The sequence below is a fragment of the Myxine glutinosa genome, chromosome 14 (assembly GCF_964187855.1).
Source record: "Myxine glutinosa chromosome 14, kmMyxGlut1.1, whole genome shotgun sequence".
NCBI lineage: Eukaryota > Metazoa > Chordata > Myxini > Myxiniformes > Myxinidae > Myxine > Myxine glutinosa.
Genome location: NC_136274.1, coordinates 61,174,386 through 61,192,832, shown reverse-complemented (window position 1 = coordinate 61,192,832; position 18,447 = coordinate 61,174,386). Strand labels below are relative to the sequence as shown.

At 48.5% G+C, this 18,447-nt stretch overlaps 1 protein-coding gene across 1 annotated transcript in view; it reads right to left on the bottom strand.

Annotated features, from left to right (window-relative positions):
- LOC137439825 (proprotein convertase subtilisin/kexin type 6-like) overlaps positions 1–18,447 on the bottom strand; it is a 226,743-nt gene that overhangs the window by 75,571 nt on the left and 132,725 nt on the right. The window contains exon 7 of the mRNA XM_078768303.1: positions 3,301–3,430. Coding sequence (XP_078624429.1) covers positions 3,301–3,430 — 130 coding nt within the window. The remainder of the gene's footprint in view (positions 1–3,300; positions 3,431–18,447) is intronic.

Here is an 18,447-nt window from a genome sequence, read left to right as displayed (position 1 = left end):
GGTCGGCAAATTTAGTACCAGCTTGCTGGGATGAATGATCACGGTGTGTACCCCGGTTTAGAATAGGTACACCGTATCCCTGCGCATCGTAAGAGCGTGACCAAGGGTTGGCGTCAGGAAGGGCATCCGGCCATAAAAACATTGCCTCAAACAGGGCACCATGATTGTCATGGGGCCCGCAAGGCTAACCCCCGCTCTAGCGGGGAAAAAATGGCCTTAAAACGATCATTCATTCATTCATTCAATTGGATATTATAGACCTTGAAATCAGTCTTGGCACGATGTGTGTTGGACTTCTTGTTCCACCAAACCCGTTTCCACATTTTAAGAGTCGTTTGTTGCACCCACACTATGTGATGCCGTTTGACGACCGTAATGGCAAAAGGCCATTTTGCAGCTGATATTCTGCGGTTTTCCACAACTTGCACTAATTGATGAAGTTATTTTGTCACGTGGCTGACATATGATGTGAGGAAGGAGTTGCATCAAACAGTGTAACAATCTGTAACATGTTTCTGTTCCCTCTTGGGGACATTTTCGATTGTCTTCCATATTAATGGTCAAAGCCAACTTTTTCTTGTCCTCTTCAAGTTCGTGATGACATTCTCCATGATTGGTTTGAGGATGGAGTGGATGATGGGAATTGTGCAAATGAAACCGATCTCTGACGTCTACTTATCATTCCTGATCGGAAGCTCTGTTAATTCTTTCCACTGGGATACGATGCTACAAAAATGACCAATGACACAGATACCTTACTATTTTATTACTGCCTTTCGATAAATGATACCCAAACCCAAAATTAAACTAGAAAGCATCTGAAAATGCAAAGCCCATCCGCGTCCGTTTGTATTCAGACGTCTTCTTCTTCTTCAGCAAGCTCAAAATAACGAATGCAGTAAAAAAATAAAATAAATGAAAATTGATGATTTTATGCAGCCTTGACCTTTGAGCTTTAGATTAAAAAAAGCAAATGGCTTCTAGCCTTTGATTGGTGAACCGATTCTGTGACCCAATATGCAAATTCATAAAATTTCAGGTCAATTGAACGAAAATTTACATGTTGGTGCAACCTTGACCTTTGACCTTTTGATAAAAAAGAACAATCGGCTTGTAGCTTTTGATCGGTGAACCAATTCAGTGACCCGATATGCAAATTCTTTAAATTTCAGGTCATTCGGGTGAAAATTGGTGATTTTACGCTACCTTGACCTTTTGACCTAAAAACAATCGCTCGTAGCTGCAATAAATTCTCACAACTGGAAAGCTGTGTTCCATGATTTTCAGTAGGATAGTGCATTTAAGACAAGAGGCCACGGCACTGGTGGTTTACTTTTTTCATACTGATGAACATTGTTAATGTTACCAGATTATAGCCGGCAAAGCCCGTTTTGTGAATGAACGCATACGTATTATGTTGAAAAGCCAGATTTTGCTGGATCCCTTGAGAATTTCGAAGCTTTGACGCACCAAATCACTCAATGGAGGCCGCCATCTTCCGGATGCGGAAGTATGCATTAAAAAATTGCGAAAAAGTTCAATCGGAGTTTGTTTCACCCGTCTTTGTTTGATTCACAATCCTATGCACTTCTAATTTGTAATTAAAATACTTTAAGACCAACCTCGTTCCCCGGGCCCTGGTTATCTTCAACGAAAATCGTCACCAAACACCGGAACCAATGACATTCGAGCATTTGAAAAAATATTTCAAAAAAGCTTTTTACCGCGTTTCGGAGGCTGAAAACGGCGTCAAATATTCTAAAATTGACGAAGAATGATTTTTTAGAAATCTCGCGGCCGTAGGGAATAGTTTTTCACGGCCGGAAATATCCGAAGTTGAGACGGAATTCACCGAATTAATCAAGAAGGAAATTTTATAAATTTTTATCTCATCCAGAATGCAAATGGTGTCATTTTGAACTAGGTACGGTACCTACTACACCTACCTACTACCAACTACCTAACCTACTGATGCCATAGTGATGGGTAAAATAGTGGCAAGAGGCTTTGGCTTCGCCGGCTCATTGCGGCTTTGCAGTCGGGTACTCGTAGCCGGCAAAGCTGGTGTTGTGAATGAACGCGTACGTATTATGTTGAAAAGCCAGATTTTGCTGGATCCTTTGAGAATTTCGAAGCTTTGACGCACCAAATCGCTCCATGGAGGCCGCCATCTTGCGGATGTGGAAGTATGCATAAAAAATTGCGGAAAGTTCAATGGAGGCTTTGGCTTCGCCCGCTCATTGCGACTTTGCAGTAGGGTCATATTAGGAATTGTGGTTTATTTACAGATATTGTTAAAAATAAAGAAGAAGAAGAAGAAGGAAAGAAGAAAAGATGCATAGGGCTGCCGAAGTGTTTTCTTCACTATTGGGCTGAATCATGGATGGGTCGACACTGATGCAGGATATTCCAACAAGGCTCATTATTCCCAGTCTTAATCCAGCCACCTTAACCGGAAAGCCAGCACCAGGCTTTAAAAATCTAGACAATGATAAATTTAAAAAATCACTTCCCTAAATATATATCAATGCAGATGTGATAAAAAGAGGAACACAGTGATCAGAAAAACCTGTATATACACCTCAGTGTCATTACATATCACACGGATTCCTCTTCTTCTTCAAATATGTACCATTAAAATCTCGGGAATTATAAAAACAGGTAAAATAAAAGGTGTTTCCTTATTAATCAGGATAACTGATCCAGTCAACACAAATCAATTTGTGTTCGAAAATTTCAGTTGCACACCCCTTTGGGTTCAACAACTTTTTTCCAGACTTTTACCGATTTACCCATCTAAAATAAAATCATTAGTTAAAATGGCGTCTTATTACGTCATGGTTTGAATTCCGATTGAGCATTTGCCTTGGAGGAAATGGATGAGCATCTATCTAGCTTGCTATGTAAAGCCTGGTGTTGGCTTAGCGGTTAGGGTGCTGGCTTGGGATCCAAGGATCCTGGGTTTGAATCCCGGTCGATCGCTGAATTAACGCCAAGGGGGGGTTGACTCAGCCTGTCATCACTCAGCCTGGCAAATTGAGTACCAGTTCACTGGTAATTCCCTGTGTGTCTTAAGAGGCGACTAACAGGGTTGGCGGCAGGAAGGGCATCCGGCCATAAAACATTGCTTCAAAAAGGGGACCACGGTGCACCGAAAAAGGTAAAAAAGGGGACCACGGTGCACCGAAAAAGGCCAACCCCTGCTCTGTGAGGAAAAATGGCCTCTAAAGGTGGTTTTATCGAGCTTGCTATGTAGACGTTTTTCGCACACACCTTCCCCTCTTGCAAAATGCTCCTTACCTGACAGTTCGTGAGATCTTATCAATTCGTTGGTTCCTCGAAATGTTACCGAGACTGCTTCCAATGTCCCCGCTCGTGACTCTGAGGAAGAGACATGGCAGTCTGGAACGGTGCCGCTCTTGTCGAAAATCTGCGGATATACACAAAGGGCGGCGAGAGTTAGCGCACAACCACAAAGAACCCCTGCCCCCCCCCCACCCCCATTGTAAAATTAAAAAAATAATTTTCTTCAATGAAGATCCCAAATTAGAACAGCAACAAGTTCAAAAATATGTGCAAAATCACAGCAGCAGCCTTTTTATCTCACAGTATATGTCGAAAAATAAATAAATAAAGTATTAAACAAATATATTATACAAGTTAAAGCTTGTGTGTGTCCAAGCGTCGGCGGCCGCTTTCAGTGCTGCTTTTGCTTTTCTAGCCTGGGCTTGAATCATGGCCCAGCTATAAACAGTCAAACAGGTGTTTTACAGGTAGCGTGATTCATCAATGTGTGTGCCGTCCCTCCGAAACAGGGCGTTCCATCACCGGCATTCGTTGGCGGATGTTAAAGATCCCGTGGTGTCCATCGCGAAGAATCGGCAAGTTATTGCCGGCACTCTGGGCAAATCACAAATTCCTGCACTAACCTTAGTCGAAACCGACCACCCGGGTTCATTGAAGACTTGAGCCAAACCTCCAAGACGAGCGATTTCTCTGTACTGTAAAAAAAATATGGGAGAACCTCGGGCGCCTCAATGGACCACGGGCCCCAGGGCAGTGACCCTCTCTAATTGGCCCTGGATATACACGAGCAGTTAGTTAAAATTTCTCCTTCATCTTGCCATTACCGTAGTAAACATAGTTACGTTATGTGATGACATCGAGCCATTTTCTCGGTTCCACCATGAATGCCCCTTAGTCTAGGGGCCAATACAGATTTTGGTACCACCCAAGGTCAGCAAACAATTTTGGTATTTTTGTCTTCCTACATGTCTCTAGTTTATATTTTGGTATGATAACCCTGCCGATCTAGTAGCTTAATGATAGTTATCACTCTGTAAACAAACCCACCTCCATATAATCTGGAAGTTGAATTTTAGGAGAGAGGGGTAGCATTATTGCTTATAACTTCAGTTCTACTGAACATACTTTAACAAATCATAATTCATGGTGAAGCTACATCATATATCTACACAACTGTATTATATTTTCATCTTTAGTCATCAGGTGACTTTCTCAGAGGTCAAAAGGTCATGTTTCAATTGCAAAATCGAAAATTAAGAGTGTTTTTATTTTCAACTGATCTGATTACTATTTCGTGATATGTAGATGCTGAAATTATTTCATAATGTATAGATAAGACATTGTAGATGATTTAAATAACCTAGCATTCACAAAACTTCAACAATTAACCCTATGTTAACCCTTTTTATGCAAGCATTATTTCTTCGATTTCCGAATTTTTTTGTCATTGTCTACAAATGTGAAACCTGCTTTAAATAGAGCATTATGATACTAAAAGAATATTGTGACTAGTAAATGCTAAATGAAATATGTCTTATGCCTTGCTTTCCTTGCAGGATCTTGCAGGATCAGGACATGATTGGTGAGAATGACTCCAACTTTAGTCATCCTGATCTACAATTACCAAGAATCAGGAAGGATGAAGCTGATATTCAGTCACTTGTTGAAATGATGGAGTCCAGCTGGATCAGTCCTTTCGATCCTGACCATGAAGACATTGTCAGTTTGTCGACTGGCATTGCTGCACCTCCAGATGTTGCTGAAAACCTCGTTGAAGCCCACCAAATAGGTAAAGACGCTTATGAAGATTTCAAACAAGCGAGGATGGAGTCAGACAGTCCAGCCATAAAGTTTCATGACAGGATTACAAAGAAGAAGCTGAAAACATTCTCAGACATTGGCAAGAAATCACGTACCTTTGGCAACAGAAAGGAAGTTATCCTCAAGGCTGATAGGAAGCTGTTTGGGCAGATGATTCCTGTTGCAGAAAGCAGGCAGCTGCACATGGGTGAAGTTTTAGCCCACCCGCTTGGACCTTTGCCTTGGGCCCTAGCCAACATTGATGGGTCTCTTCGTAAGACCAACAAGGCTGCTCTTGCCAGGGTGTTGGAGAAGCATGACTCACCAGCAGAAATAATCCCTCAACCTTCAGCCACTCTGATAGATGGAATGAGCCTGGTCCAAAAGATGAAGGGGGAAGACAAAACGTTCTCCCAACTGGCAGAATCAGTATTGGCTCAAGTGATCCATGAAGGTGGTCAGAGCAAGCGCATTGATGTTATCTTTGATGTATATAGAGAGATGTCCATCAAAGATTTGGAGAGAGCAAAGAGAGGCGCAGATTCAGGTATTGAGCTAAGGAGCATTGCGCCTGGCCACAATATACACCAGTGGAGGAAGCTTTTGTGTAGCTCTAAAAACAAAACACACCTCATCAGGTTCTTTATGGAAGAATGGAAAGGTCAACTTGAGAAGATCAAGGACAAAGATCTGTATGTTACCTGTGAGGATGTCTGTTTCAAGCTCACAAGGGAACGATGGGAGGAGGTTCCGGAGCTATCAAGTACCCAGGAAGGAGCAGACACCCGTCTTCTACTCCATGCTCTACATGTAGCTGAATCAGGCTACAAGGGTATAGTAGTCACAGCAGAGGACACAGATGTAATGATTTTATAAGCATTGGAGTCAGCAAGAGAATTCCATGTCCCATGTTCCAGAAATGTGGCACCAAGAACCGCACAAGGTTCACTGACATCAGCAAGCTAAGTCATGCACTAGGAGATAATGTCTGTGATGCTCTCATTGGAATGCATTCATTTACGGGCTGTGATACAGTCAGTGCTTTCACTGGGCATGGAAAGTCGGCCATGTTCAAACAACTGAAGACTAACAAGTCCTGTCAAGACACATTCAGAGAGTTGGGAAGGTCCTGGGAGGTCTCTGATGAACTATTTGGAAAGCTTCAGGAAGTAACATGTCGGATGTATTTGCCTTCCACAAACACAACTCAAGTCAACAAGCTTCGCTACCAGCTGTTTTGTGCAAGGCGTGGAGAAGACTCCAAGTCAGCTTCCCCCTTGTGAAGATTGTCTCTTCATGCATGCCTTACGAGCAAACTATCAGGCTGCGATCTGGCAGTGGTGTTTGGAGTGCAATCCTAGTGTACCCTATCCAATGGCACATGTATGGGAGATTCATGATGGGGATCTGGCCATTGAGTGGATGCGAGGTACACCTGCACCAGAGGCTGTGTTGGACCTGCTCTCCTGCTCATGTGTACGATCATGCAAATTACCAATCTGCACATGCCTTGGAAATGGTCTGAAATGCACAGACATGTGTAAGCTGCAAACCTGCAGCAACCAAGCAAATTAACTAGAACAAATAGAGCTAAATGATAGTGATGTGGACGATTGTGACACAGACTAAGTTTGTCCCAATGACATGAAAGAAACTGTTTGTAGTCTAAACGCACTTCAAATAACAAGATTATAATGTATGAGCATTACCGAGATGGTGTTCACAACAAGTCCAATGGCTTATTAGACAATTTTAATACTTTTGTACATTATTGAAACAGAGATAATAAAACTTATTTATTTCTTTTCTGATGATTGTTGTATCTGCGTATGTTCTTATAAATGTGTAACTTTATACCAACGCTTGCGGGTATGTGAATGATAAAACACATTGGAGACATATCCATTGGTTTTCCAAAAATATTGTCTAGAAGTCATAATATATGATATATACAGTCATTTTATATGGGGGTGGGTTTGTTTACAGGCAATGACGACATTTTTCGGAAATCGAAGAAACAATGCTTGCATAAAAAGGGTTAATATAAAGTTAATTGTTGAAGTTTTGTGAATGTTAGGTTATTAAAATCATCCACAATGTCCTATATATACATTGTGAATTAATTTCAGCATCATACATATCACGAAATAGTAATCAGATCAGTTGAAAACAAAAACACGCCAAATTTTCGATTTTGCAAATGAAACATGACCTTTTGACCTCCGAGGAAGTCACCTGATAATTAAAGGTGTAAATTGGATTACAGTTGTGTAGATATATCATGTAGCTTCACAATGAATCATAATTTGTCAAAATATGTTCAGTAGAACTGAAGTTATAAGCAAAAATGCTACCCCTCCCATAAAATTCAACTTCCAGATTATATGGAGGTGGGTTTGTTTACAGAGTGAAAACTATCATTAAGCTACTAGATCGGCAGGGTTATCATACCAAAATATAAACTAGAGACTTGTAGGAAGACAAAAATACCAAAATTGTTTGCTGACCTTGGGTGGTACCAATTTGTTAAAATATCAGTATTGGCCCCTGGACTACCTGTGCATGGAGAAGTGGTGACACTGACTTTCCATACAAATAGCAGGAATACGGCAAGCCTTACTTTTCACATGGATTTTCCTTTGTTCAAACAAAGTGCAATAATGTTCCCAAATGTGGAAGGAGACGGAGGCTTTTTTTTCTTTTCTTTTTTTTAAATAAAAGACCGAGGCTCGTGTAAGAGCTAACATTATGATTGATCACAAAAAGACAAACCGACACATAAAACATAAGATAAAGGGAGCGGGAGAACAATATGGAGAGCAGGGACATCGGGAGATCTGTGGGAGGGAGAGGGCTTGGGGGGAGGAGGCATTGGAAGGGAGGCGGGGTTTGGGGGAGGTGCGCGAGGTAAAAAAACACGTGGACACTGCTAGGACTTCCAGGAAAGATGGACACTGCTAGGACTTCCAGGAAAGATGGACACTGCTAGGACTTCCAGGAAAGATGGACACTGCTAGGACTTCCAGGAAAGAAGTCAGTATTTCAGAAAAGTGGCTCTGCGGTGAATTAACGGGGGTAGAAAAGATCAAGGTTTTGGATGGGGGAAGATAAGAGATGGTGGTGGAAGCTTTAGATGCGCTTGTTCACTTACATTGCGAATCGGATAACCCTCACCGCTGCATGCAGCTCCTGTTTAATAACACACCTACCTTGTGATGTTAAACATCATGTGAATCATTACAATTCCAAATCCACTTAATATAGGAATGGAACAGATTCTGGAACTATAGCATGACCTTTAAAAGTTGAACTGAGAACCAGGGTTTTCTTTTGGAATCAAAGGGCCGTGCAACCGAGCTAATAACCAACGCACAGATATCTTTTAATCACCGTTACAAATGAAATTTAACACTAAGAGATGAAACAATCGGCCACAATATCATCGGCGCAAGATTCAGGGAGCACATTTCGCCAAGATTTGAGCACAAAACCCCGGGGCTTCAAGTCAGCCTCCCGTGAAACTGCGCCACACACGAACGCCCACACGTGAATGGAACAGTTGGGTTAGCCATGGTGTGATTAACAACAATACGCCTTGGCTTAGCCCACGATGCACTGAACCATTAAAAAAGGAGCTCATCATTTTCTGCAGTGGTCTCGACCGCTCGGCCTTTTTTGGCAGGGGAGCCTCGGCGTTGGCAGATTAGCGGGAGACTTCTCCGCACGCCGCCGCGAGCCGCAAAGGCCGGAGATTGTTGCTCTTGCGGGAGGAGTCGATTCTAGGTGTTGTTTTGGAGCCTCGAGATGTCCTCATTGCAATATGTCCCACATTGCCACCCACCTGCCGGATGCCGGGTGGGCCCGGCGAAGAAGGAAGGGTGGCCGATTCGAGCGCGTTTTGGAGGTTGGCAATAAACAATAGTAAACTAAAAGCTTTAATTGGATTGAAACACCATTAATCAAACTTATTGAACAATAGGTATTATGATGAACCTCAAACACAAGTGGTTTTGCACAAAATGAACCGCTAAACCGAATTATCCAAATTATGCCTGGAGGACGTTTTATCCTGTGATGCGCACAAGCAACCACAATCCACTCCGATGCTTCCACCACCAAAGGTAACAGATGACGTCTATCAGCTGTCAACCAATGGGTGCAATTCTCCATGGCTGCATATGATTATGCATAATGATAACCCAATCTGTACGGTGGTACGGTGAGAAAAGCGGCGCCATTGTTATGACGTCGCTGGTACCCAGAGTATCTCGCGAAGTGATGGAAGTGACGGCACTTCCTCCAAGCTCAGTGGCTGTGTTAAGTGTTTGTCTCGTCAGTATGTCCGTGTGTGTGTGTCGGCTCTATTAGGAGGCTTAACCCCTGCATTGAAAAAAACAAAACAAAAAACTGTCCTACGCAGACAATGTCAGCACATAAAGTCTGATTTTTAGTGGTTTATACACACATCGGACTTCTTTTTTCATCACGGCTAAAAGTCACTCCGACTAAAGGAAGCAGTCACGTGGCTCTGCTCTTTCATTCATTCAACTGACACACCGGTGGTGTACGAGGCCTAGAGATGCCTGTATTCCACATGCATCAAAAGGAAAGCAAGATATTATACCTGCTTACCTTACATCTTAAAATCGATGATGTTAAAGCGCGGCGTTACGCGCGCTGCTTGTGAGCAAGGAGGAAGCGGACAAGCGGTAACATATAAACGTCTTTATTGTAAGAGCACACTGTAACACTGAACTGCTCCGGGCTGGTCGCCCGGTGTATATCATGAGGCCACGCCTACCCCTCGGGCGTGGCCACCGCACACTTGGTGCGTGGAATGATGTCACCACGCCAGTGGGCTTTTGTGTCCGCCACACGCGCCCCCCCAGAATTCCCGCGCACCTGGAGGGCCAGTTTGCGGGGCAGACGAATGACCCGGCCGAAGCGCCCCCTGGCGATCGGCGGCGTCCGGGGTGCAGGGATGCCAGGTGGGATGCCCCTGGCTGCCCCTGGGATGGGTGCAGGACCGGGGGGCGGCATGGCGGCGGGGCTGGGCGGTGCCGGGGGTCCGCCCGCAGGAGGGCGGCCCCGACGTGGGGGTCGGGCCACTGGCGGTGGATGGTCCACATCGAGGTGGGCCGGCTTGAGGCGGTCTACCGAAACGCGGTCAGGAGTAACGCCGATGTCCAGGGTGAAGTGCTTCGCCCCGGTCTCCAGCACGCGGAAAGGCCCGTCGTACGGGGGCCGCAGTGGTGTCTGATGGGCATCGTGGCGGACGAAGACGTACTCCGCCGTGCGAAGCTCCGGGGCGACGTGCGTCGGTGGGTGCCCATGGCATGCCGTTGGCACCGGGGCGAACCTCTGGGCGGTCTCTTGCAGAGCGGAGCGCTGCTGTGCCGCGGACCATGGTGCCGTGGAGTCGGGGAGGAACTCGCCCGGCACCCGCAGCGGTTGCCCGAAGACCAACTCCGCCGCGGATGAGCGCAGGTCCTCCTTGGGCGCCGTCCGGAGGCCCAGCAGGACCCAGGGGAGCCTGTCGACCCAGCCGCCGTCGCGGAGGGTGGCCCGGAGCGCGGCCTTCAATGAGCGGTGAAATCGTTCACACAGGCCGTTAGCCTGGGGGTGGTAGGCCGTGGTTCGGTGCAGCCGGACCCCGAGCCCCTGCGCAACCGCCCCCCAGAGCTCCGAGGTGAACTGGGGGCCGCGGTCGGATGAGATGTCTGAGGGGGCGCCGAACCGGGCGACCCAGGTGGCGATGAAAGCCTGCGCGACATCGGCCGCCGTTGTCGACGCCAAGGGCACGGCCTCCGGCCACCGGGTGGTGCGGTCCACCATGGTGAGGACGTAGGTGAAACCCCGCGAGGGGGGCAGAGGTCCCACCAGGTCCACGTGGACGTGGTCAAACCGGCGTTCCGGCACCGTGAACGGGGCCAACGGGGCCTGGGTGTGCCGGTGCACCTTGGCGCGCTGGCACGCGAGGCACGTCCTGGCCCAGCCGCGGACGGCCTTCCGGAGGCCATGCCAGACGAACTTGTCGGCGATCAGCCTTTGGGAGGCCCTCGCGCCCGGGTGGGACAGGCCGTGGATGGCGTCAAACACCTGGCGCTGCCAGCCCGCGGGCACGATGGGGCGAGGACGCCCGAGGGAGACGTCACACAAGAGGGCCGCGCCCGCGCCGTCGAACGGCACCTCGGTGACGCGGAGGCCCGTGACGGCGGTCCGCAAGGCCTGGACGTCGGGGTCAGCGGCCTGGTCCGCTGCCATCCGGGCATAGTCGATGCCGAGGTGGACTGCGTGGGCGACGGCCCGGGAAAGGCAATCCGCCACCGGGTTGTCCTTCCCCGCGACGTGCTGGATGTCCGTCGTGTACTCGGACACGGCCGAGAGGTGACGCTGCTGCCGGGCCGACCACGGCTCGGTGACCTTGCCCATCGCGAAGATCAGCGGCTTGTGGTCGACGAAGGCAGTGAACGCACGGCCCTCGAGCAGATGGCGGAAGTGCCTGACCGCCAAGTGAAGTCCGAGCAACTCGCGGTCGAAGGTACTGTAACGGCGTTCGGGTGGGCGAAGCTGCCGGCTAAAGAACGCCAGCGGTTGCCAAGCTCCACGCACCCATTGCTCGTGCACCGCGCCCACCGCGTAGTCCGAGGCATCGGTGGTGAGGGCGATCGGTGCATCGGGCGCTGGGTGCGCGAGCATGGTGGCGTTAGCCAAGGCGAGCTTCGCGCCCGTGAACGCCGTGTCCATCTGCTCGGTCCAGGTAACGTCGCCTTTGCCGGCTTACCTCGGAGAGCTTCGTGCAGGGGGCGCAGGAGCTGGGCGATACGGGGCAGGAACCGATGATAAAAGTTCACCATGCCCAGGAACTCCTGCAGCCCTCTGATCGTGTGGGGGCGCGGAAACCCCTTCACCGCCTCCACCTTGGCCGGCAGGGGGACGGCTCCGTGCCTGGTGACACTGTGCCCCAGAAAATCGATTGTGGCGGCGCCGAACCGGCACTTTGCGGGGTTCACAATCAGGCCATGCTGGCCCAGGCGTTCGAAGAGCGTGCGGAGGTGGCGTAGGTGCTCTTCGCGGGACGCGCTGGCGACGAGGATATCGTCCAGGTAGACGTAGACAAAATCCAAGTCGCGCAGGACGCTGTCCATCAGTCGCTGGAACGCCTGAGCCACATTCTTCAGACCGAAGGGCATGCGCAGGAACTCGAAGAGTCCGAATGGCGTGATGACCGCCGTCTTCGGGACGTCCTCCGGCCTGACGGGGACCTGATGGTAGCCGCGTATGAGGTCCACCTTCGAGAAGAAGGACCTGCCCGCCAAACGGGCGGAAAAGTCCTGAATGTGGGGGACGGGGTAGCGGTCGGGAGTCGTGGCGTCATTGAGACGGCGATAGTCCCCGCACGGTCGCCATCCCCCGCCGGGCTTCGGCACGATGTGCAGCGGCGACGCCCAAGCGCTCTCTGAGCGCTGAACGATGCCGAGTCGCTCCAGGGTAGCGAACCCCGCTTTTGCCACCGCCAGCTTCGTCGGCTCGAGGCGGCGTGCCCGGGCGTAGACCGGTGGCCCGACGGTGGGGATGTGATGGGCCACCCCGTGCTTGACGGCCCCCGCCGAGAAGGTGGGCCGCGTGAGGGCCGGGAAGCCGGCGAGGAGGCGGGTGAATGCGTCCGCTGCCGGAAGTGTACAGACCAACGTGGCCGGAACCGAATCGTTCGGCAAGCCGCTTGGCAAGCCGCTCGTTGAGCTGGGCAACGCACAAGTGAGCGAGCTGAACGTCTCGGCCTGGACAAGCCGTCTGCGCTTGACGTCGACCAGGAGCCCATTAGCGCACAGGAAGTCCGCGCCAAGCAGTGCCATGGGCACGTCGGCGGTGACGAACGTCCATCGGAAAACCTGCCCTCCAAACCGCAGAGAGAGGCAGCGTTTTCCGTACGTATGGATGGGCGTCCCGTTCGCGGCAAGCAGCGCGGGGCCCCCACCCGCGGCGTGCTTGTCTGACGTGCCGGCGGGAATGACACTCACCTGCGCTCCCGTGTCGCACAGGTAACGGCGCCCGGAGAAGGTGTCCGTTATGAACAGCAGGCTGCTCGAACGGCCGGCGCTCATCGCCACTATTGAGCGCCGGCCCGGGCGTTTCCCGACCCGTTGAAGGAGCACGGCGGATGACACCGCCGAGCTTCGTGGCCGAACTTGGCGTGGAACCAGCACCAGGTGGTGGATCTGGAGGAGCGCGGCTGGCTCCGCCAGGCCGGTGGAGTTGGCGGGTTTCCCCGCGGTGGCGGTTTTCGCCGTGGCGGTGGGCGGGGCGTGGCGGCGTTCACGAGGTGCGTATCAGCATGCTGCTGAACATCAGCATGCTGTAGAAGCTGATGCTGTGGAACATGCTGCTGAACATCAGCCTCGAGGGCCGTGACGGCCACGCCGACGCTCGCCCGCGTGTCCGAAGCGGCGAAGTACCTGTCCGCCTCGGCTGCCAATGCTCGGGGTTCCGTTAGCTCGGTCCCGGCCAACGCGAGGCGAACCTGCGCTGGAAGTTGGCGCCGGAAAAGCGCCCGGAATAGCGAACCGGGGGCTTCGTCGCCCAACAGTGACAGCATATGGTCCATTCGGACCGATGGGCGCGTGTCGCCGAGCTCGGGGAGATCCAGGAGGCGGTCGGCCCGTGCGTCGTCTGTGAGGCCGAACGTGGCTAGGAGTAGTCGCTTGAGTGCCTCGTACTTGTGGCCGTCCGGTGGGTGGCGAAGGACGGACACAACTCGAGCGGCCGTGCCGGGCCCGAGGGAGGCGACGACATGGCAGTAGCGCATGTCGTCGTTGGTGAGGCGCCGAAGCTGAAATTGGGCTTCGGCTTGAACGAACCAGACTTCGGCCTGGGCCTCCCAAAATTCGGGAAGTTTAATCGCCATTGCCTTGTCGTTGGCCATTGCAATGGCGTCGTGTTCGGAAGGATCGCTACGGCAGATCCAACGTCGAGGGTCATCAGTAAAGCGCGGCGTTACGCGCGCTGCTTGTGAGCAAGGAGGAAGCGGACAAGCGGTAACATATAAACGTCTTTATTGTAAGAGCACACTGTAACACTGAACTGCTCCGGGCTGGTCGCCCGGTGTATACCATGAGGCCACGCCTACCCCTCGGGCGTGGCCACCGCCCACTTGGTGCGTGGAATGATGTCACCACGCCAGTGGGCTTTTGTGTCCGCCACAATGTCATAATTATTCTGCGTCACAAATTTGGTGCCACCGGTCAAATGCAGTCCGCAAGTTTACTATGGCTCAAAAAGGTTGATGTTTTGTTTGGGACTTTTGGGCTACGGTCTTTTGTACTTCGACAGAATCTAATTTTGGACACATGAGGGTGATTTGAGTGAATTTTACACTTTTAAGCATTGTTTTCACATTTCCTGATAGCGGTGGACATCTTCAGTTGCACCTCTCACTCATACGCGATGACCTTCTCCATGGCACGATGATGGCATTCACTCCCCTGATGTTCGCTATAGTCCACATCGAGCATCATGACCAAATTGTGTTGTATGAAGGACATTTCCACCTGATGTTATCACCGAAAGTGCAATTCTAAACAAGAACCAGCCTCGTAAGTTCCATGAACAAGGACATCAAGGGGAAAATGGACAAATCACCATGGCGTGCAAGATGCAAGAGCTCAGACAGAAAGGCCAATTGAGTAAACCTACACAAGTCGTAATGCAATGGCCTACTGAAGTCCAAAACACCGAGACTTGCACGGGAGGTGATGATCTGCAGTACTTGTATACGAGAGTTTCAATAACAACTCGCTGCGAACACTGCTACCTGTTACAGCACGACGCTGCCAATGATACCAGTGCCTGACAATGGCATACAACAGAATAGTTGTAAAATTAAATGTACACAAAAACTTACATATAGAAGATCATTTGGTCCATCACACCTGTGCGACATCCAGCAGCCCATTAACTTAGTTATTTAGTAAGTTCATCCCTTCCCTGTTTTGGGACATTGGGCAGCCCATGAACTTAACCTATCAGTGTATTAACCCAATCTTATCATTAACGTAATTCTGCTAACGTTCTCCTCATTCAGGCTATGGCAAGATGGCTCAGCTAAGGAAGGGTAGTCACTTACGAGCTATTGCATGCCTGTTGTCCAAGTTTGCGATTCCTCACCTGACTATAAACTGTTATATTGGTTATTTGCGGGCACGGTGCATCCATTTGAATGGAGGTTAGGGTGGTTAACCCACCTGCATTTTGGCTGTGGGACTTAAAGATTTCGTGTTAATTTGTCAAAACAGCAGATCATTGTGCCAGGAACACAGTAGAAATTCTAAATTATTCCTGCCCTAATTAAAGAGAGCTTAACATCAGCAGCACAGTGTCATCATCAGAAACGACAAAACCTGCATCCAGGTGCTGGACATGCGAAAAAATTCAAACACCTCTGATGAACATGCACATCAAAATTTTTCATGAGTATGCAGGGAATTTTGCCAAGGTACTGACACACAACGGCCTCCACCTCTTTGCCGATGACGATGCAGCAATATATATTTGAACAACAATAAATAAAGAAGTACAGATTCATTCAAAGTACACCTCCCGCATGCCAAATAAATAAATATCATATCCTCCAGGTCGCGACATCGCCAGGGCACGTTCGGCGCCCGGCGATGCTGCTGTGCAGCACATGGCAACGGAATTGAGAGGGAACGGTGTACAATAATTCATTGATTAATTAATTGATTGCGTAATTAAAATAAATAAATATTAATCGTAAAAGAATTAATTTCTTAATCCACTGGCCAATAGCATACCTAAACCATGTATTTCATCTGAATCTGCAACTTTTCAAAACTTAATTAAAGACGAATTAATCTAAAAAATTGAAAAATTAATCAATTGTTTAATCAATAAATAATTAACCGATTAATTTATTAATCAATAAATTAAAAATACCCTTTACAGCCAATTCACTTGGTCATTGTCATGTCGGAAAATCAGCTTCCTAGCTCAAAAGGTGCCAGAGATGTTGCCCAGAGGAGAAGGAAAATAAATAAGTGATTAAAAATGAAAATAAATAAATAATAATCGTAAAATATTTCATTACCTTCGCAAAAGCGGAAGGTTATGTTTTGATCGCTGTGTATTTATTTGTATGTCTGTGTGTGTGTGTGTATGTTATTCGCATAACTCAAAAAGTATTCAACCGAATTGCATGAAATTTGGTGGGATGATTGGTTATTATACGGGACACATTTGATTAGATTTTGGGAGCAATCGGGGCAAAGATCAAGGTCAAGGTCACGAAAAGGTCAAAATCGTATTTTTACCATAGCTGCGGCGAAGGTATGCGCTCTACCGAGTGCCCGTTCTAGTTTCTCAATAAGTTGGATAATAGCATCCCGAAACCACCACCATTTCATTCAAATCAGTAACCTCCTGAAAATTAATTAATAAGGCTATTAATCCAATAATTGAATAATCATTCGATTAATTGATTCATCAATAAATCAAAAATACCCTTTACAGCCAAATCACGGTCATTGTCCAAATATCAGCTTCCTAGCTCAAAAGGTGTCTGAGATATTGCCCAGATGAGAATGAAAATAAATAAGTCGTAAAGTAATCGATAATAATGAAGTCATTAATTAATTAATCGATTAATTTGTTTTTCTCTCAGCGGTACGTCGATTGTGCTCCAATAACTTTCGTTCTCTGTTTTTCCCAGTCTTTTCACCCCATAGCCAACTTCCTTGTTTAAAATCTCAAAAAAAAAACAAACAAAAAAAAACATTTCCTTCTCTGTTCTTATTCGTTGTTCTTATTCGTTTATTCATTGTTCTTATTAGTTCGTTCATTCGTTCTTCGACCACATGTTTCACCCCCATTTCCCCAGATAGTTTTCACTGTTAAACTTTAAAATGTTTAACCTTTCCCCTGAAGTACTGTATTCTGTTGTATATGAGAACACCTTTTTCTTCTTCTTCTTTAAAAGGGTGCTTTCGACTTGCCCACCAAATCTATTCATTCCAAAAAAAAATTCCATCTCTTACAGTGCCTCTTTCATACATTCCCTAAACTCACCTGCACTCCACCCCCACTCCAGCATCCTTAAACGTATCTTTGACTCGAAGGTCACAAGAAACTCATTTTGCAATAAATGTTCGTTTCCCATTAATCGTACACACTCTAAAATCCAATTTCACCCCTCCCCTCCAAATCTTCCCGATCACCCCTCCCCTCCAAAACTTCCCGATCACTCCTCCTCTCCAAAACTTCCCCATCACCCCTCCCCTCCAAAACTTCCCCATCACCCCTCCCCTCCAAATCTTCCCCATCACCCATCCCTTTCAAATCTTCCTCCTTGCCCCTCCCCTCTAAATCCTCCCCATCACCCATCCCTTTCAAATCTTCCCCCTTTCCCCTCCCCTCCAAATCCTCCCCATCACCCATCCCTTTCAAATCTCCCCCCTTGCCCCTTCCCTCCTAAACTCCCCCCACACCCCTCAACTCCTAGACTCCCCCTCGCCCCTCTCCTCCTAGACTCCCCCTCGCCCCTCTCCTCCTAGACTCCCCCCTCCCCTCCAAATCTCCCCCATCTCCCATCCCTTTCAAATCCCTCCCCTTTTCCCTTCCCTCCTAAACTCCCCCCTAACCCCTCCCCTCATAAACTCCCCCCTCACCCTTCCCCTTCAAATCTCCCCACCCTCATTTCTTCTCCATTTCCCCCCTCTCACCCCTCCTCCTCAAAGCGTCCTCCCGCTTCTTCCCCCTTCCAACTCTCACCTCCATCTCCCCCAACCTTCTGCCTCGCTCTTCTCCCTCCTCAAATAACACCTCACTGTGCCTCACCCAATCACCATCAAGCCTTTTGTCCGCCACATCCTTCCCTTTCTCCGAGCTATTCTGAAATCTCTGACACACCTTCAACAGCTCTCCCTACCTCTTCCACCTCTTCCACATCTTACCCGACCCCTCCTCCCCCCTGTTCTGTATCCGATGCTCCCCCTTCCTCTTCATTACCGATATGGACCTCAAACATCCGGGGCCTTCGTTCAAACTTAACTGATCTCTCCATACAGGTTGCTTCTGACAAACCAGACGTGATCTGCTTAACAGAAACTTTCCTCCTTCATGATGTCTCTGATTCCCTAGTATCTCTCCCGGGTTACTCCCTCCTCCGGTATGATAGACCTGAGCCTCGTCCTGGAGGCGGAGTTGCTATCTTTATCAAAAACTCTCTTTCTCACTCGTCCTGCACTGCCCCCTCTCCACCTCACCCCCAGGAATACCTTTGGCTATGGCTTCCCCTTCGCTCCCACCTCTTGTTCATATGTGTATTGT